This window comes from Macrobrachium rosenbergii, chromosome 9 (assembly GCF_040412425.1).
Source record: "Macrobrachium rosenbergii isolate ZJJX-2024 chromosome 9, ASM4041242v1, whole genome shotgun sequence".
NCBI lineage: Eukaryota > Metazoa > Arthropoda > Malacostraca > Decapoda > Palaemonidae > Macrobrachium > Macrobrachium rosenbergii.
The window spans coordinates 44,735,564-44,757,594 of record NC_089749.1 but is presented as its reverse complement, the minus strand read 5'-3'; the positions used below and the strand labels follow the sequence as shown (position 1 = coordinate 44,757,594).

The 22,031-nt window shown below is 41.4% G+C and overlaps 1 protein-coding gene across 1 annotated transcript in view; it reads left to right on the top strand.

Annotated features, from left to right (window-relative positions):
- LOC136841972 (beta-lactamase-like protein 2 homolog) overlaps nt 1-22,031 on the top strand; it is an 80,093-nt gene that overhangs the window by 24,855 nt on the left and 33,207 nt on the right. Inside the window, exon 5 of the mRNA XM_067109378.1 lies at nt 14,917-15,058. Within this exon, the coding sequence (XP_066965479.1) occupies nt 14,917-15,058 (142 nt within the window). The remainder of the gene's footprint in view (nt 1-14,916; nt 15,059-22,031) is intronic.

The window sequence follows — 22,031 nt, the reverse complement described above, 5'->3', positions numbered from 1 at the left end:
CAGTCGTCCCCTCGGCGTTCCTGTTGGCGTTCCCGGGACGCTCACCCTCGCCATAGGAAAGGCGAGGTTAAAGTGTTTTTCGTCCATCGGTTGCTGTCACGTCAACCGGAGGAAGCTTTTGACCGATGTCGCACAGGCGCCAGTTCTCAAGTAACCTCTAGGTTTGACGGGACAGCGAAAGTTAGAAGTATGGACGCCAGGAGGAGGATGCCAGGGCGTCAGCGTCTGAGGGAAGCTGGGCGCCAGGGCGCTGGACGCCGGCGTCAGCTGAAGCAGCGCCAGGACGTCGGCGTTGAGAAGTTAGACGCCAGGGCGTCAGGCGTCATGAAACTCCGCCAAGACATTAAGCTTCAAGAAAATGGAACGCTCAACACGCCAGGCGTCAAGATGATATTTTGAAAGACGTTGCTACTTCCGTCTTCGGAAAATCGGAAGAAGAGAATGATAATATCTCGCATTCTCCTGTGAATCCTATTGTAGAGATTTCTGGTGAAGACAATATAAAAGGCCATCAGCTTTATCAGACTTCAAAAGGCTTATGAAGCTATTTTCGGAAATTTTTCCAGAGAAATTTATCCTGACTGCTTCTCATTCCCGCCTTCAGAATTTACTCTTGTGAAGGCGTCTATGAGGGCAACATTTACGAAGAATGGATACTTTCGAAGGAGAAACAATGAAAGACAGCCTTTGTTTTTCCTCCAACCAAACTACCTCAAGGTCTAGCGTTTAGTATCAAACTGGAGAATCGTTTGGCCTCGAAATACCTGCCCCTTCTCAGGAACCTTCTCGAATCTTGTTGACTCTTCTCGTCGAGTGGCCATGGGGAAAACTGGAAGTTGTTGGTCGATATCAGAATTGAACCACCCCCTCAAAAGAATTTGGAGATTTAGGAAGGAAGATGGAATTATTCAACACGACTGACACCGAAGAACTCATATATCTGATGTCGTGTATGGATAAAGGACTGGAGATAGTTCCAATGAATCAACTGCACCTTTCTCAGCAGGAATCCTGAAGAAAAGGGCCCATCTTTGCTCTTTCCTGGCTAATGGGGTCACGTCAATCAAAATCAGAACTGATTTATACCCCTTTTTCCTCAGACATCTTCTCTCAAGATTTGGTAAGAGGCCTTTTCATCTTGGGCCCAGAAAACCACGTAAAGATTTAATATCTAAAACAGCAAGAAAAAGTTCTACCTACGACTTTCATCGCTAAAAGAGTAAGGCTGAGGTTCCTGTGTTTCAGGGATCTCAGCTCTTTCGTGGTCGACCCTCTGATAGAGGTTCCTCTAGGGCGGGTAGATGAATGGCAAAGAGAAGAGGCTCTACACAGGAAGAAGGAGGACCTGCCTTTCTTCTCCTGCAGACTGCGGTAGGAGCCAGACTGTCCAGCCTGGTAGGCCCCCTCTAGTAACCAGACAATTCGACCTTTCTGCCAAATGCAACGACAGAACCAAGGCAAAGGTTCTACAGCAACAAGTGTCTATGATGTTGCAAAGGAGACCAGACAGAGAGTTCAGGATCCGAATTCCCAGGATTCTACATTCGGTTATTCCTGATCCCCAAATGCTTTGGGGTTAGAGACCGGTGCTAGACGGGATTGCACTCAACTTTTGTGCAATTAACAAAGGTCGCTATGGAAACGACAAAATTGGTTCTAGCAGCGGTCAGACAGCATGACTGGATGGCCTCACTGGACCTCCAGAATGCGTATTTTCACATCCCCATGCACCTGAACTCCAAGAATTTTCTGAAGTTCGTCCACGGGAAAGGTTTTCTAGTTTCGGTCTCTCTGTTTTCGGCCTAAACAGACAGGGCTGACGTCTGGCTCTGGGCCGAGACCTCTCAAGAGCAAGTTACCCCATATTGAGGACGTCATGATAAGACTTCATAGACTACAGATTGTAGCCACTGGAGCAGCCCAGAGCTCTTCCCTTCCAGCCCCAAGGGTAGCTCTCCTACTAAGAACAAACGTGGGAGAGACAGTTCTGTTCAGTCAGGATACCAGGCTGCAAGAGCGTGGCGGACACTGTGCTGCCTTCCGTACATCCTCCTCTTCCTCCTTCGGATTGGTACTCGTCTGCTGAACCCCCTCCACGGTCCATTATTGACGATGAGGAGGAAATAATCCCCGTAGTTGAGGCTTCCCCAGCCTGTCCCCAACAGCAGGAAGCCCGCATATAGCTTTACTACAAAATATGCAGCAGACTTTGTCTTCCTGGTGCAAGCGTGACAACCAGGCAAAGAGAAGAAGGATAATAGACGTCCAACTAAAGCTTCTAGACGTCCAGAAGTTTAAGACGCTGAACGTAGTGAATGAAACTCTAGGCAGCTGGATGCAGTGGCGTCAAGCATCCAGAGTGAAACACCGTACGACAAGCGTCAATGAACCCAAGGCGTCAAAGCGTCAAGGCATTGGGCGTCAGGGCGTCAGGCTTCAAGATATTGGAAGCCAAGGCGTGGAGTTAGCTCAGGGCGCAAGATGCACTGGCGATCAGCGTCTAACAAAGAATTAGGTCTACTGATAAACAGATAGAAATCTCAGCTGATCCCATCCCAAGAGGTTCTATATTTTTGGGCTTTTCCGTTTATTGCAAAGACAGGACAAGCCTTAAGAAAATTTCAGAATTTTATAAAGAGACAGTCATGCTTGGCAAAGGAATGGATGAGTCTGCTGGGAACCCTTTCCTCGCTGGAACGGTTTGTCTCCTTTGAGAGGTTAATTCTATGCCCGTTACAGTTTCATCTAAATCGGAACTGGGACAAGGAAATAGAACTGGAGACCAAGTGCATCCCCATTTCGGAACCAATAAGACCGTATTTATAGTGGTGGAACGTCCCCGTCAAGCTCCAGGAGGTCCCTTCTCTATATTAGAGGAACCCAGACCTAGTGTTGTTATCCGACGCGTCGGACTCAGTATGGGGAGCAACACGAGGGAAATAACAAGTCTCGGGCTCCTGTACCAGAGAGCAGGAGAAGTTAAACATCAATTAGAAGGAACTAACTGCAATCCTTCTAGCTCTCAGGGAGTTCGAACACAGTGGGGAACAAAGAGGTGCAGGTCAACACCGACAACACGGCAGCGTTGGCCTATATCAGCAAACAAGGGGGCTCTCACTCCAGGTCTCTATACGAGACAACAAGAGAACCTCTTCTTTGGGCAAAGGAGGAGAATGTAAAACTAGTAACCCACTTTATCCAAGGGGAGAAAAAATGTGAGGGCGGACATTCTGAGCAGGAAATAAAGTCCTCTCAACAGAATGTACGCTACATCAGGACTTTGGGGACGTCCTTGCATAGATCTCTTCGCCACAGCGAAAACGAAGAGGCTGGACACTTACTTCTCTCCAGTACCAGATCCCGGGGCTATATACATAGACACGTTCCTGGTGGACTGGTCCAACTTGGACGTGTATGCATTTCCCTCTTTCAAGATAATACACAGGGTACTGAAAAAATGACCCTTGTGGCCCCTTACTGAACGACAAGAGATTGGTTCACAGAGGTACTAGAATGGATGGTGGACATCCCGAGTAGCCTACCTTAGAGAGTAGATCTACTCAAACAACCCCACTTGGAAAGATATTACCAAAACCTACAAGCGCTACTAGTAACTGCCTTCGGACTATCGGAAAACTCACAAGAGCCAGAAGTTTTTTCGAAGGAGACAGCTGGCGCTATCGCAAATCAAGGAGGTTATCCACCATTAAGGTATACCAATCCAAGTGGGAGGTATTTAGAGGATGGTGCAAGGACAACCATGTGTCCTCTTCCAATATTTCTGTAACCCAAATTTGTATATAAAGAACTCACCAGCATGGAACCTAGAGCGTGGTCCTGAGGTTCCTCATGGGACAAGAAGTAGGTTCGATCCCTTGCAGAGGACATCTTTAAAGGACATTACCATGAAAACTCTTTTCTTGGTCAGTTTGGCCTTAGCGAAAAGAGTTAGTGAGATACATGCTGTCAGCAAGAATATAGATTTTATGCAAGGCAAGGCAATCTGCTCACTGCAACTAGGCTTCCTTGCAAAAAATGAATACTCGTCACAACCCTGGCCCAGAACGTTCGAGATTTCGAATCTAACGGACATAACAGGGGAGGAGAGAGAGAGTCCTATTCGGTAAGGGCTCTAAGGCTCTACCTGGATAGGACAAAGGACTTAAGAAGGAATTCAGAAGGGCTTTGGTGCTCAGTCAAAAAGCTCTTTGTATAGATGTCGAAGAATGCTCTGTTTTATTTTATCAGACAGTTGATAAAAGAAGCACATATAGAATGTAGAGAGATAGACTACAAGATTCTGAAAGTAAAGATACGAGGTCAGGGCAGTAGCAACCTCTGTAGCTCTTAAACAGAACAGGTCCCTGCAGAGTATCTTGGACACGACCTTCTGGAGAAGCAAGTTAGTATTTGCCTCTCACTATCTAAAAAAAAAAAAAGTCCAGACATTATCGAAGATTGCTATACGCTGTGCCCGTTTATAGCATCTAATTCAGTAATGGGGAGGGAATACCCCTACAATCCCATAAACCAATACCCTTTTTCTTACCTTGGAATTGAGAATTTTTATGGTTGTTTGTGAAGACTGGGCGCAGTCTTCCGCAATCATTGGGATGAAAGTTCCTTGGTAGAGCCGGAACAAAGGGTATTGAGAGGAGGTCTAGTCACATAGAGGTTATACACGGTTGACAGCCCCTAGAGATTTTCAGCCCCTGGGTGGATCGCTGGATCTCTTAAGGAATGCAGACATAATGAGAGGAGTTCATTGAAGTCAGCTTCCTTAATCCAATCCCATAAAACAATACCCTTTGTTCTTGCCTTGGAATGGTTGAAATTTGATGGTTGTTTGTGAAGATTGAACGCAGTCTTCCACAATCATTGATTTTAGTCAGATGATCATTTTGTTCCTTGGTGGCGCCCGGAACAAAGGGTATTATAGGTTGTCTGTCACATAGAGGTTGGTACACCGGTTGGCAGCTCCTAGAGGTCTTCAGCCCCTGAGTGGATCGCTGGACCTCTTAAGGAAAGCAGACAAAATGAGGAGTTCATTGAAGTCAGCTTCCTTAATCCAGGTAGAGGACCTTAAGTTGGTTTATTAATTTTTAAGCAAATTCCAACGATGTTGGCTGTCTCTGACCCTCCACCAAAGGTGTCAATCAGCTATATATATAACTACCAGGTAAGTTAGATGTTTAAAAATGATATTTTCATAATAAAATAAATTTTTGAACATACTTACCTAGTAGTTATATATAATTAAATTCCCACCCTCCTCCCCTCTAGAGACAAGGGGCATGGAAGATCTGAGGAATAGTTGAAATGGTTCCAGGTACCTGGGTAGAGGCACGAGGTGGTTCACCTGACTACCGATCGGCGATTGCCGAGTTTTGAAATTCTGCCGTGACGTCAGGGACTTAAGCTATATATATAACTACCAGGTAAGTATGTTAAAAAATTTATTTTATTATGAAAATATCATTTTTGGCAGTTATCGTGATTTATATGAAAATATTTCAAAACTGATAAAAGCTACAACCATGAGTTATTTTCTTTGTATTCTACATGAAATTGCGCACATTTCCATATATAAAACTTTATGTAACGACTGATATAAAACAGTGCAAACATTTACGACAAGCGTTTTAAAGAATTTCTACCAGGACGTCTTGGAAAAGTTTTTCAAAAATTCACCATAAATCGAAATATTGATTTTAGAGACTTCCAATTTGTTGCAAAATGAAGGTAAATGATTGAATATTACTAGAATGTAAGAGTTTTAGCTTACAATTGCGTTTTTACCATTTTGGTCGAGTCAAATTTGACCGAAGGTTGAAAATTTGGCAGTTATCGTGGTTTATATGAAAATATTTCCAAACTGATAAATGCTACAATCATGGGTTGTATTTTGCTGTATTTTACAATGAAATTATAATGGCACATTTTCATATATAAAACTTTATGTAACGGCTAATATAAAACAGTGCAAAAATTACGACAAAATGATAAAGAATTTCTGAAATTTTGGCTGAGTTACAAGTTTTCGGGCGTGGGAAAAGTTTTTTCAAAAATTCACCATAAATCGAAATATTGTGCTAGAGACTTCCAATTTGTTGCAAAATGAAGGTACATGATTGAATATTACTAGAATGTAAGAGTTTTAGCTTACAATTGCATTTTATGAAACCATTTCAAAAGTGAAGTTGACGAAGGTTGAAATTTTTGTAGTCGACTTCACGGTGCGTCCTCTTGGCACCCAACAGACAATTTTAGTTTCGACATATGATACGTCCAGTGCGTTTAAGGGATAAAGAGTGGGTAGCTTGTGCCTTGGGGATCCCTTGAGCTTTGAGGACCCCTCTGTTCCATTACACCTACAGGGCAAGCTGGACCAGCATGTTGAGAAGGTCATTTCACTCATCAACTTGGTAATCTCAGGTGGCAACTTCAGCTTCTCACCTGCTCCTGGTTTTGTCTGTAGAGCTAGCATTAGGCAGTGGTCCAGAGGTCTGATCTTGGGTCAGGTTGCCTTAGTCTTAGTTAGTTTGAGGGGTTTTGTGGAGGTGAATGCCTCGATCTGCAGTTCATGAAGCTTTCTTGGCTCCAGCAGATTGAGCAAACTCCTCCACCCACCGCATTCATGCTAGCAGAGGTGGTATACTCCAGAGGATGTAGTTGGTTGGATGCATCAGTCTGTCAACTAACAGACAACCTCCTCAAGAGACTTCATCAAGAGGGCTTCTCATTTAACACTGTGGAAGCCAATGTCTTGAAGTCTATAGCAAGGGTGTCTCTGCAGGCTGTCTCTTGGCTAGATCCGTGGATCTATACCATGGTGGGTATCTTGTCTGTGGACAAGAGAGTAACATACAGGGAGGTTGCTGATGTCTGGAGTTAGGGCCCTTACCCTCTTGGTACTCCAGGCCACTAACCAGTGGGTGAACCTGGTTCTTCACAGGAGAGAAAGTATTTTCTCCTTGTGTTCTAGGCAGCTGTAAGTTTTGGGCTTGCCTCTTCTCTCTCCTCTGGGGAAGGTGAGGCTGCGGTTGAGCTGAGGAGAGAAGATTCCTTTTACTCCATTCGGTGTCCTTCAAACCCTTGCAAGGGGTGAAGGCACACTAAACCTTCAGGTGCAGCAAAGCCCTCCATGTCTGGTGTGATGAAGAAACCTGTTCTTCATAAGCCAACAGAAAGCCCAGTCTTCTGCCTCTTCCAAGAACTGCAGATTCGTCTTCCCAGCCCCTTTGTCCCCTTTCTCTTGGCTCATTCAAGAAGGTAGGAAAGATAAGAAGGGAGGTCACCGAGAGTAGCAGTCCCTTCCTCCACTGCCATGAATAGGGGTTGCCTGTCACACCTTGGGGACAAAGTAGTAGCAACAAGGAGTGGAGCCTTGAGTCATATCAGTCCCTCAGGGCAGACACAAGCTGCCATTTATGAACATTTGTCTAGTTCTCTACAAGGCCTTGGTTCTATTCCCAACTTACCCTCCAGATACTTGGGAATCTCAAGCCTTGGGGGTGGGAGAAGCCATGGAAGTCATAGGTCCTGTTTCCAGTGTTTTATAGCTGCCTATTTCTCATAGGGAAGGCAACTGGGACTTGAGACTGGCGATCAACCTGTCAGCATTGAACGAGTATATTCTACAGACTCATTTCAAGGTGGAAACTCCATGTTCAGTGTTAGATTCCGTCAGAGATGTATAAAAAATCAATCTCTCTCATCTCAGTGAGAGAGAGAGAAGATTAGTGGTCAAACGTTCTGTAAGACAGATTTATTTGATTTGCATTAAAAATTTATTTAATTTGTATGAAAAATTTTATAGATATTTTGCTGTGTTTACATTAATATTAATATTTGAGATTTAGTAAACAATTTTTTATTATGAAAATATATTTAGTCATGAAAATTAAATAAAAATACAGTAATTAGTGAATATTGCTGTATGAAAAAACTTGCAAATTGGTGAAAGTTCCTCATTAAAATTGAAAGATATGTTCCATAAAAATCCACAACAAAGTGAAGCATGAAAAAGTGAAATCACAGTAAAGTAGAGTCCACTATATAGGTATATAGTAGATGTGTATGTATTTTTACAGGGATAGGGACCACAACCCCGTGAATAGCTAAAATCCACGAATACTTGACACCCCCCACTAAAAACGGTTATAACTGTCTATTTTAATCTTGCAAACACCAAAGACTCCCTCTAAAAATGCATGTAACTGCCTATTTTAATAGTTCAAACACTAATTACACCTTAAACTATCATCCTAAAACACTTATATATCATTTTAATATAATTTCAGTATTACTTTAGTATAATGTTAATGTGATTTCAGTCACTTTAATATTTCAGTGTCATTTCTGAGCATTGTATCTATAACGGGTGAAAAAAACCAGTTTAGGAGATCAGCTACTAACAGGGTTCACTATAAGGAGGTCCCTTTGGAGGGGAGAGAACAAGTTTTTACCAGCCAAAGCTAGAAACCTTTTTCTTTCTACATAAGTCTCTCTGTCTCTCTCTCTCTCTCTCTCTCTCTCTCTCTCTCTCTCTCTCTCTCTCTCTCTCTCTCTCCCTCTGAGTTAATATTTAATCTTATTACTATTATATTATAGGTACAGTATTTATTATTATTATTATTATTATTATTATTATTATTATTATTATTATTATTAGGTAATAATATATATATTAATAATAATGTCCCAGCAAGCTGAAGTATATGTGCCAAGCAACTGGAGGAGTTGGAAGGAGGGCTTTTCTACTGAAAGAAGCCGTTGTTATTTAATTGACACAACAGTTATTTAAAGTAGTTTAGAAGACCACTGGTCAAATTTCTACCCTGTCTCATAGGAATTGCCCAAATGATTTATTCTAAAGTGAAAGGTGGAAATTAGGGCAAGTAAAGTTAAAGCTGATGGACAGCGAGCTGGAAAGTGGTCAAAGGGAACTGATGAGAAGTACAATAAAAGGCAGGAAACCAATTGGCTTGGGGCCAAAGAAGTGCTAACAGAAACCTTTATTACAGTCTACAATATGTCAGAGACAATAGACTAGCATCAGTAATAGCACTGTTTAGCTGTAGTAACCCAATTCTTCTATAGTTGAGAAGTCATTTGAATGACCTGAGCGGGATGCAGTATATAGTTACATATATTAAATGTATCTCATAGTGATACTAAACATTATACTGTAAACCTGAGGTATTTTATGCTAAGTGTTGTGTACTGTCTGCTATATAATTGTAGATTTAACATGTTATATGTGCATAGTACATTGTTTGCATGTCACTTCTGTATGTTCTGTTTTTTATATAAGTAATTTACCAAGCAACTACATAGCTATTAGTTTCCCTTAACCATGGGAGTTCAAAATTTGAAATTCACGGCAATGCACTAATGTTTTAATGTAGGTAACTAGGCCCTGTCCACTTTCAGGGAAGAATAGGTACAACAGTGCTGAAGAGCTCAATTTGTTTCTGCCGGTCGGCTGAGCAACGTTTGGTTGAGCAGCTCTGATATGAATTTCACATTGGGTGAAGTATTCATTCGTGTTGGCAGCGTGCTATTTATTAGCTTAGCTAGTTCCTTAGACTTGTGACTAATTTTTACTTATTATGTCAGATTCTAGTGTGTCTAGTATTAGGTATTGCAGCAAAGGCTGTAATACTAGACTTACTTCTGCTAAGTATGACTCACACACTTTGTGTTTCCATTGTAAAGGGCAGATTTGTTAGTTTGGACTTAAATGTGACAGTTGAATGCAAAGACTGGGATCAGGGTAAATGGAAAGTTTTGGAAGTGCATCTAGATAGACTCCAAAAAGACAGACAGAGAAAGGCAGCTGCTAGAGCCAAGGCTAAAGGTTTAGCTAGTCAGGTTTCCACTCCGAAATCGGATATTGCTTTTCAGTCTGTGAACCAGCCTTCTGACTTTTCCTCAAACTCTGCTACCTGGCTCCCATTCTTCCGAATCCGATGCCATTGCCAGCCTAGAAGCTAAAATTGACTAAAAAGTTTGGTCTGCTTGTTAATACTGTAGCCCAAATTGGGTCTTCAGTTAAGGCCCTTATGGACCAGGTAAGTATGATTAGTGTTGGTGCAGCAAATGCAGTGCAAGTGGAGGAGGTGACTACTTGTCCTACTGATGCTCCTATAAAGGTCAATGTTAGACTCCCCCAGACCTGGGAGGAAGCAAATCGGAAGTCCAAGGGAGGTCGGTGGGGTTTGCCCACGGGTAGTTGCCCCCTCAACTGTGCCTGTTGATCGAACCCAGGACTCAGCGGATCGCCATTGGAAAGGCATCCATATGGATGATTGTGCTCTGTCGTCCAGTGATTCAGGTCTGGGGCGTAAACGTTTTTTGAAAGTATCAAGGCCATTGAAAAGGCATGCTCCTTCCACTGAGCTCGCTTTCCCTAGGGAACAAGAGCACAGTCCTCTTCCCTCCTGCAGTTTTTGGATTAGTCCTGAGCGGTTTGTGCATAACACTTCGGTGACGGAGAGCCAGTCTTGATGTGGCATTCCTCATCCAAGTTGTCCAAGCACCCAGTGTCTGAATGCACAGTGTCAGTGTTCTGTGTCCAAACACCCAGTGTCCAAGCGCCCATCTTCCATCTCCAAGCGCATTGTGCATGGCACTTCGATGACGGAGAGCCAGTCTTTGACACAGCATTCCTCATCCAAGTTGCCCAAGCGTCCAGCAGCCGAGCCTCTGGTTCCTGAACGTATAGTGCCCAAGTGATCTGTGTTGAAGCATCCAGTGTCCGAGCGCCCAACTTCCAAGCACACAGTGTCTGAGCGTCCAATGTCCGAGCGTATGGTGTCGGATCGCCCAGTGTCCGAGCGATCAGGTTATGAGCACTCAGTGTTCGAGCTCCCAACTTTGAAGCAGCGCCCAGTATCTGTACGCTCAGTTTCTGAGCACCATGTATCAGAATTTTCACCTTCAGTACACTCGGCACCAGTTGTCAAGCGTTTGGCGCCAATTCCTGCCGACACAGATCCTTCATTGGAACCTATCCATTGGCAGTTGGATGGCATCCTTGGCCTTTTACAGAGGCAACCTTCTGCTACGCAGGATCAGGCGGACTTAACTCCTTCTCCCAATTCATCCAACGAAGAAGCCATCGATCAAGAACAGCTTGGGACAGTGTGTGCAGCGCTCTTGAGGTACTTCTCCTGCTATCCAACTTTCTTCTTTCCAAGGGCCCCTTCTTTACCTGGTTCGGCCTTCAAGAGTACTGAAGGTGGTCCTCTCCTCATCCTCTAGGAAGGCTTTAGCGGGCATTGACAGTTGGTTAATGGAAAAGAGCAGGCTTGGTAATGCAGTTTTCAGCGCACCTCCCTCCCACCTGTCATCAAGGAGGTACTCGTCCTACTCCACTGGGGAAGTGTCTTCTCTGGGAGTTTTTGCCTCCTCCCGTTCAGGGAAAACCTACTTTGACGTCCTCACCCATCAGCTTAACAGCCTACTCGGAAGGCTCGGAGAGGTTTTTGGCCCCGAAGGAAAAAGATGTCCCTGCTCGGGAAAAGAGCTGTGGAGGTGGTCAAAGACATAAGCACAGAGGGCTTTTGCAACCGTCTGTTCGTTGTCCCCAAGGTGTTGGGAGGTTGGAGACCTGTCCTAGACATCAGTGCTTTGTACTTTCAAAATGGAAATGAACCTTTCAGTCCTGTCAGCCATTCTTCCGGGAGACTGGATGGTAACGACCGACATAGAGGATGCGTACTTCCATGTCCCAGTACATCCGGACTCCGGGAAGTATCTGCGGTTCATATTCCAGGGCAGGGTCCTTCAGTTCAGGGCTCTCTGTTTCAGCCTCTCTACAGCTCTGCAAGTGTTCACCCATGTTCTTGCCCTTGTAGCGAGATGGCTCCATCTCATGGGGATCAATGTCTGTTTATATCTGGATGACTGGCTACTATGCTCCCCATCGAAGACAAGATGCATGGAGGACCTTCAAAAGATTTCTACTGACCCAAGAGTTCGGTCTTTTAATCAGTTTACTCAACAATCGATTCTCTATTTGGGGATGAGGATCAATGCTCTGATTTTTGGTTTTCCATCCCACAAAAGGATTCAAGACTGCCTGAAGAAATTAAGGAACTTCATATCTCGCCAGTCAGTGCACAGCCAACAAGTGGATGAGTTTACTGGGCACTCTCTCGTCTATCGATGAAGTTCGTGCCTTTAGGAAGGTTACCCACAAGAGTCCTGAAATTCTTCCTAAAGGTTAGTTGGCAGAGGAAGAATCTCCCAGACTCCTTCATTTTCCACATCACTCCCGAGATCAAGGAGGATCTTCGGTGGTGACTTTTGAGGAGAGGTTCTTAATAGAAAGTCATTGCACCCGCTAAGCCCCGACCTAACATTGTACTCAGACTTGTCGGATCTGGGTTTGGGGTCCCTTTTAAATGACATGGAAATTTCCGGGAAGTGGTTGTTAGAAGAAAAGTCTACATATAAATGTAAGGGAACTGAAGGCAATTCACTTGGCCCTTCAGCATTTTGCAACAAAGACATGCGGTAAGACAGTCACAGTCCACTTAGACAGCCAGACCACATTGGCCCACATCAAAAATCAGGGAGGGACTCATTTCTTCTCCTTTATGAAGCAGCCAGGATCTTCTTCTCTGGGCAGAGAACAACCACACCAGGATAATAACTTGCTTCATCCAGGGAAAGTTAAACATTCTTGCGGACGAGTTAAGTCGCTGCAAGCAGGTTCTACCAACGGAATGGACCCTGAATCCACAGGTGTGCACTGACCTGTGGAAACGGTGGGGAAAGCCATCAATAGACTTGTTTGCAACGTCAAGGAACCATTGCCTCCTGTCTACCGTTCCCCAGCCCTGGACCCTCGGGCATGGGCGATGGATGCCATGGTCCAGGACTGGTCGGACTTGAATGTTTACTCCATCCCACCGTTCAGCATGGTGAGAGAAGTCCTAAACAAGTTCATGACCCACACGACACTTGTAGCTCCATTTTGGCTAGAGAAGGAGTTGTTCCCAGACCTTCTCAGTCTCTTAAGACTTCCCCAGAATTCTAGCTCAGAAGAGAAGCCTTCTAAAGCAGCCTCACTTCCATCGCTTCCATCTAGGCTTACCCACTTTCACTCTGACAGGCTTCAGACTGTCAGGGAGCTTGTCAGAGCAAAGGGATTTTCAAGAAAAGCTGCAGAAGAAATAACCCAGTGCAGGCGTGTCTTCCATTAATGTCTGCCTGGCAAAGTGGATAGTCCTTTGTGACTGGTGCCAAAGACATGGCGTATCATCTTCTAAAACCTCTGAAGAACAGATCGCTGATTTTTTAATGTTTCTGAGGTCCTCTCGAGGTTCTACAATCAGAGGTTGTAGGTCTATGCTAAACTCTGTGTTTAGACATAGAGGTCTCGATTTGTCTGGTAATCAAGACATAATCGATCTAATTAAGTCCCTAGACACTTCCAAGCAAGAGAAGTTTTCATCAGTCGCCTGAAATCTAGATGTCATCCTCAAATGACTCTCTGGCCCTCCATTTGACCCCCTTCCATCTTTATTGTTAAGGAATTTAACCAGGAAGACTCTGTTTTTAGTTGCTTTAGCTAGGACAAAGAGGATCAGCAAATAACATACCTTTAGTAAGCTAGTGGGCTTTTCACAGGGAGATGCGGTCTGTTCATTCACACTTGGATTCCTGGCAAAGAACGAAACCCCGTCCAGCCCCTGGACTCGTTCGTTCAAGATCAAGAGTTTGTTAAATATCCTGGGACCAGCAGACCAGGGAGAGAGCTCTTCGCCCAGTTAGAGCACTCAAGTGCTACTGAGCAGGTAGGACCAAAGGGATTAGAGGTCCTTCTCAGAATTTATGGTGTTCGGTGAAGAACCCCTCATGACCGTTATCTAAGAATGCCTTGGCCTTCTTTTTAAAGAGTGTTATTTCAGAATCACACTTGAAAATTCAAGAAGATGATCTTTCTGTTTGTAAAGTCAAAGCTCATGAGATTAGAGCAGTCGCCACTTCATTGGTTTTTAAGAAGAACTTGGCGCTCTCCATGATTCTAAAATCAACCTACTAGAAGCCAAAATCAGTGTTCGCCTCCCATTATTTGCACGATGTGGAGACAGTTTATAATAACTACAGTACATAGGTCCACTGGTCATGGCTGTCATTGTATTGGGGGAAGAAGGATAGGGGATATTCCCTTCAATCCTCTATCTCTTTGACTTGTTAAAGGATGCCGAGTTTTGGGAAGCCTGGTGGTACCATGTACCAGAAGTACCCGCCAGTCGTTGTTTTTAATGGTTGGGTGATGGTTTTGTTTTAATATTGTGTCATAACAAATTTCTGGTTGTGTTCATTCTACTGCACCCAGGGCAAGGGCATTCATTTTGTAAGACCTTGTCAGTCTTCAGAGTATTCCTTGACTGCAAGGTTCTCCCACTGATGAGCACCAACCAGCTCTCTCACCAGGTAAGGTTACAACAAGCAATACACCAATGCTAGCTACCTTTCTAATTCAAATTCATCTCCTTTGCTGAGTGTTTTTGGGTAGAGCATGTCCATGCATCCCACCTCCTGTCAATGTGGGATTCAGCTATGTATTTACTTAGTAAGTTACTTATATAAAAATGACATTTTTATGATAAAATAAAGTTTTATATATACTTGCAAGTAACTACATGATCAAAAGCCCTCCCACCTCCCTCTCATGGACATAGGGCACAAATGAATTGAGCTTTTCAGCACTTTTGTACCTTTTCTACCCTGAAAGTGGGTGGGGTCTAGTTACTTACACTAAAACAATAGCGCATTGCCGTGAATTTCAAATTTTGAACTGCCGTGGTTAAGTGAAACTAATAGCTATGTAGTTACTTGGTAAGTACTGTACATGTATATAAAAATTTATTTTATCATAAAAATGTCATTTTTCAGAGTCCATCACACCCCAGGCCACACTACAGATCACGTCATCCTGGAACTGCCAGAAGAAGGAGCAGTGTTTAGTGGGGACTGTATTCTTGGTGAAGGGACAGCTGTATTTGAGGACCTTCACAGTTACATGGGATCCTTAAAGGTTTGTTATATCAATTATTTTTAAGGGGGATGCTCTATTAAAAGATTATATACTACTGTCTGGTTATAATGAATCCTAACTTGAGTGGCTATGCTATTTTGACTATGCTATATAATGGGCCCTATGACTACAGGAATACGTTCCAAAATAAAGATTTTCAATGTGATTTTTGTTGTATGTGAACTAATGCTTTGAAAATTGTCAAGATGAGTGGAGTGCACAATGAATGTAAGTAACTTTATACCATGTAGTAGTAGGGCCCACAATATAGCATAGTCAAATATTATATTTGCATTTTCATGATGTAAAACTGTACTTGCATCAAGATTTTTGTATGCACATGTCAGTATATTGAAAAATTTCTTGCAGAAATACTCTCTTAGAATGGATGTAAGCCTAAAGGATCTTTTAAAGTATTGCTATGCCATATTTAATTTAGGAGCTCATTGTCTTTTTATCTCAACATGAATATTATTTAAACATATGCAATATTGATATATGTACTTAAAATGTACAATAGTTTTCTTTTACAGAATTTTGTACATCAGTTTTGAATGGCCATAGGAATTGTAGTTTTGTATGTGTATTATTTGAAAGTTGCATTTACAGTAGGTCTCAGACTTGTTTATCATAATCATTATTATTTGAGATGAAACTTTTTTTGTAAAGATAACTTACATCTTTTCACCAGTCGTGCGGTCAGCATTCAAAAAAATAAAAACACTTGGCTGACCCAGATCGAGTGTCTAGTTCACCTGTTGTCCACCAGATAAGTCTCAAATGCTTTAGTTCTTGTCAGAATTCTTCTTGCCGTTATAGCATTTGGTGCTACTCAGCATTCAAAATAGTAACAAAATAAACAGAAACACTTAGTTTAAAACTAAGCCACAAGTTAAACATACAGGCCAGAGGTCAGCAATCTTTGGAGAGAGCGAGCCAGACAGCTATGCAGTGTCTCAGAGTAGGTCCAGGATATCAAATGTACTATAAGGATCGCTTAATGCCTTACACTGGGTAACATCTGTCAGATAATTATTGTTTAGGTGTTAAGTTGATGGGCCGGATTGAAATACTTCACAGGCTGGATGTGGCCCGTGGGCTGGAGGTTGCTGACCCCTGATATAGGCTAAGGGAAACTATAAGTCATGGCTGTTATTTCCTAATCTGTGAAGTTAGGCTACAAATGAAATTATCCTTTCTATACCAAAAAGTAAAATTATCTCTATATATAATGAAAAAGCCATTAAGTAATTATTTTCAATAATAAAATTCCAAATTAATAAAATTTTACAAAATTGCCAAAGTTGGCAGTAAAATATAAATGCATAACATAGCCAAGTACCCTAATCCAAAATCCCCACCTTGGAGGATGTACTACCAGCCACTGGGATTTAACAGTTATGCTTACCTGCAACAATATTAAATAACTAAGACTTTTTACAAGGGCTTAAGGTGAGGCACTTACTTTCCAGCAACAATATCCATGAATTTATCCAATTTGGCAACATGATATAGAAATTCTTCTGGAACAACCTTGGAGATGTCTGCTCAGACAGACCAAGAAGAGTACCGTAGTGGGGATCTTAGCCGGTTTGCATGCTGTTGTCACATCTGTGGAGAAGGGTGAAGGAAAACAGGGTAGTCTGTTTAGGCAAGGGAAAGATCCCTCTTGCCTTGAGTCCTTTTATACTCTATCACTGTGTCTTTCAAAAACATCATTCTGGCCACGACTAACTATGAGAGATTTCTTTGGTATTTGTTGGTGTGTGTTATGGAGCTCTGGGGGAACTATAAGAGTGACTCCTTTGAGGATGAACAGTGGCTATGCAATCAAAGTCTTTCAAAAATAAACCCAAAGCCACTGAACAGGTAAAATATCTGTTACAGCAAACAAGCAGAAAACAGTCTCAATGATTTTGTTTTTTTCTGAGGACACGACAATAATGGTAAATTATCATCACCACCCAAAACTTCCATTTACAGTAATCCCTTTGACATGAACAAAATTAGCTGCCTTCAGTGTTTTTCACAGTCAGCAAAATTATTACAGATATCTGTTCCCTCAGAACACTCATTAATTTCAAAGTACTGGAATCCACCTGTGTATCCTTGCTGGCCAGTGCATCTGTAGCTTTATTCAGTGTTAGAGCAATAGGCACTTACATTGCATACATTTGGTCCTTCCCAACATTCATTTACTTCAGTACAAAATTTACAATCAAGTTTTCATCTGGAACTGAAGCATCACAACCATGGGTTGTTTCTGAATAGTTCAGTACATGAAGCTGCTCTTAGCATTTTTATGTGAAGCTTTTACCTTAAGGAGCAAACCCTCATATCATCATTTCTGCCTGACATAAGAAAGGTCCACAATTAGTGTGGAAAGGTGAACAATATTAAAAAATATTAATTAATCAATATCAAATCAGAAAAAATATATTTAACTACATTTCCATGTCCATGTATACAAACTCATTTGTATAATGCCATTGCAGTAGGAGTCAGGAATGTGACTAACTTCTGGGGTGAGAAATGTATGTATAGAATAGTCTAATGTAGTGATGAGAAAATTCCTTAGTTGTAGGGGAGAAAAGGGGAAGCAAATAGGTTGAGAAGGGAATTGATTAGAGCAGGGCATAAACTGGTTATTGTAACCTGCTTCTTCACCCATTTCTTCTTTCTCCCCCAACTCACCTCTTCTCTTTCTTCTCTAACAGTTCCGCTTCCTGTTAATCCTACTGTAGCTCCATCTTATTCTCCCTGTCGGTTCAGGCAAACCGACTGGTTAAGTTAGAGCAGGACTTGAGTTGGATTTTTTGTTGAAATAAAGCTGGTTTCCCCCATGGTTTGAGCTCTTTTTCATGTTTTCCCATGAGAGAAAAGGTGTTGGTGGCCTTGCCTATCAGTGGCTCGAACTTAGGACTGCCCTTTACCGGTAGGGGGCCTCCACTGCCAGGAAACATGGTCTGGTCTCAGGTTGAGGGTTGTTCTGTACCTTCCAACACCTCTTTGTCCTTCATCACAGGAAGCCAGTCATATTCATCGATCAACAAATGATTGGTTTGGTAGACATAAGTCAATGTACCAGTTATCACCTTCAACATTGTCATTTTTGCTGATGTTGGTTAGTTTAGAGTTAGGACCTAGTAATGTAGGAGATAACTTGGACCTTTGACGGATGGTCTCTTGTTTGGCAGTTTCTCGTAAGTTGTATTTTAACCAAGAACTTTTGAGGTTACAGTTGACTCCTAATCCTCTTTTCCTGCCAAGAGTGACCAGATTTGCTGAACACCAGCACCAATAAATGTGCCATGATGTTGAATCCCCCAGTTTCAGAGGCTTTTATTCCTCACACCATTGACTGTGGAACAGTCTCCATGAGAAATTTGTGCAGTTAGAACCTCAAAAGCTCAAGTGACAATGCGATGCATTTCTACCCTAAAACAATTCACCTTGTTGTTTAAAGCTTGTTTATACAGCCCAACATCTTAAATCCGGGAACCTTGGGACCAGGCTACTACCGGACCACAGAAAATCCTGGATTATAGAATACATCCATAAAAAATGAAGCCCCTGTGTAAACAGTCTTGCAAGCTAATTCCACATACAAATAGCCTAGTTGCTGACTTAGCCTACTACTTGGCTAAATTCTGACACTGCTTTTTATCATTTTATTATTCATATATTTTCACTTTATCATTTTTAACTTCATACTGTATAATTTTCTTTCAAATAGTGTACTTTATTTAACACATTTAACCTACATTCCTGAGTTTGCCTAACCACAAGTCAAGTACAGTACTGTACTTAACTTTTCTGAGTCTGCAGAATATTTTCTGTAACTTTCATCTCCTAAATTTACTATCTTCATAATTATCGCTGTTAGTTTCTTTGTCCTTTATTTTGATTGTAGAGGGTAATGAAATGACAAAAATAAAGAATGAATTTCGGCGATCACTCGGTGCATTTGAACGTCGCCGTCAAAATGTAAACAAAGCACACTGCCATCTACTGAGGAGAACGAACACTAAACATTCGCTAATGGGAGAAACATTTTCTAGCATAGATAAAGATTTATGCTTGTGCCATTACCTCTAGCATCATCTGGTCTCATAGTTGGTATATCAAATGGGTAAATACACAGCTATATAAAAGAAATGATCAAAACCGTATCACCTATAAGTCTTTCAAGCACTCTAAGAGTAAGGAGTTTGTGTGGTGCCAAATGTCTCATTGTTTTGATTAAAAGTTTTGACTTGGTAGAGCCTTCTCAAGTGGAATCTTTAAAAAAATATTTATTCATGTGAAGTTAATATCGAAAACGTATTTGACTTCACTTATTTTCATTACTAACAATTATTTTCATAAAAACAAAAGAGATATGGCAAATTTATGCTGTCAGGAAATTGTAAACAATCGTGGCACCGCCTTTTTGCCCAGCTGCTGAGCAGAGCTAATGGCGGCTGATTCAAAAATCAAGCCAAACTACGGGAGTTCCCAAACCACAGAATGCCGGTTTTAAGAGGTTCGTCTGTATTTTTAACTTGTTAATGTCTTTTTTTTCTTAGTCACTAATCTCTCATTTCTGTATGTCATGGCGCGTTCTGTAATTTCTTTCAAATGAACGCCATATTTTGTGGAAGTTTGCATTTCAAGTCAATGGCCTTAGCAGGCTTGTTCCACATGAGTAAGGTCTATCTTCTGGTTAATAGTAATCATAATAATAATAATAATAGTAATAATAATTATGATGATGATAATAATAAAAATGATAATAATAATAATAACAACCATGGCAATAGGGTTAATGTTTCATCTACTATGATTTCTGCTACTAAAGTAAATGTTAATTAATCCATTGTTGAGCCTATTTCTTGTGTTTCATTCTCACATTTGCAGCCTATTATTTTTTTCCTACTCTATTTCCTTCCTGCTGATTTTCTCTGTCTCCTGTGTCTATGGATATTAGCTGCTCTTCCCTTTCTGCCACCTTGAATGTCTTTGGCAGCACCTGCTGCCCCCTCGGAAGGTGTCTCCTAAGAAAATAAGCTATATGCTGTTCTGGTAGTACTTATGAAACGTGGACTGTCGTCATCAGGTGGCATGATGCCTTGTAAGGTGGCAGCTGGTGAGTAGGTGTGTTAGGTCTTGCTGACTCACTTCTTCCCCTTCCTTCCCATCTGCCTTCCCAGCCACCTACCACTCTGCTTGTCACAGTGACATCATCCTCTCTCTCAGCTGCCTCTTTGCACCATAGGTGTTGTCTTCCAAGACTGTTTTCAGGTGAGGAGATGGTAAGGTTGGTGCTTTCTTGATAAAGGTGCTCTTAATAGAAATTTCTCATGTTCTGGGACATACGGTCTCTTTGAAGGTTGCTTCTACTTTTCTTCCTCCCTTTTTGAGGTTGAGTAGAGGTGCCTCAAAAACCAGTTCTGTGCTGGTTGTGAAGCCTTTTATATCAAGATGCAGACTTCTTACCGTATGTAGACTTAATGAAAAGAGAAATGTTAGAGACAGGCAATGTTCCATGGTTTAACAGTGAGACTGGAAATCTGTTGTCATTTCTGAGTCATTAATAGTTATCATTTGCTGAACTCTTACTTAGCATTAATGTTCATTTCTCATCAGTTTAAAGATTTTGTCTTGCCAGAAGGATTCCATATTTTAGAATTCATTAGAATTTTTGTGGCCATTTTCAATTACCCCCGTTTTATATAAGGTTTTTAAGAAGTTGCTATCTAAGCATCTTTGTAGATTAGTTGAAGATAATAACCAGCTACCATCATTACAGTTTGGGTTTTGTAAAGGCCTGGGTACATGTGATGCAGTCTTGTTAATATCTACCATCTGGCAGAGTGCTCTAGATGATGGTGCTGAGGCACATATGGTCGGTCTAAATTTTAGTGCAGCCTTTGACCATGTGCATCATGTAGCACTTATCTACAAGCTAAGACTATTGGGATGGTAGATCTTATATAAATATTTCAAATGAATTTTTAACAGTTGCAACCATAAGGATGTGTTGATGGTCAGCATAGTAGCATTATTAATGTCATTTTTGTGTTCTTCAAGGTAGTATTCTTGGACTTTTGTTATTTATTATACATATATATATATATATATATATATATATATATATATATATATATATATATATATATATATATATATATATATATATATATATATATATATATATATACATACATACATATATATATATATATATATATATATATATATATATATACACACAGTGAACCCCCGTGATGCGGGGATGCATCCACACACCCCTGCAAATAGGTCAAATCCATGAATGCTTAAAACCCCTCTAAAAAACTTAGAACTGCCTATTTTGATACCTTAAATCAAGAAAAACCCTGTAAAAATGCTTATACCTGAGTATTTTAATAGTTTTATCACAAAAAGTGCATTTATTCATGAAAATTATATGAAAATGCAGTAATTAGTGAATATTTCTCAGTGAAAAATACTGCGAATGGGCGAATTTTCCACAAAAAATGCCTAGATATGTTCCACAGAGAAACCCGCGAATGCGTGAGTCCGCAAACCATGAGAACGGGGTTTACTGTGAATACGGGGGTTTACTGTATATATATATATATATATATATATATATATATATATATATATATATTAGGACATGTGGCAAGGACTGGAGAACAAACTGATTGCATATGCTGATGAAGCTACTCTTCTAGCTGCTGCTCATTCTCTACACCTTAGGTCTGTGACTGCAGAATCCTTGAATAGAGATCTAGCATGTTTTCATGAGTGGGGGTCACGAAGCCTAACCATTCTAAACCTCAAGTGTGATAGTTGATCCAATACACATTTGCCTTTGCATCCTGATTAACATTTAACTGTCAATAAAACTTTTAAGATTTTTGGTGTAACTCTTGGTAAGAAATTGACTTGAGAAGCATATACATAACATTGCCTCCTCTGTTTT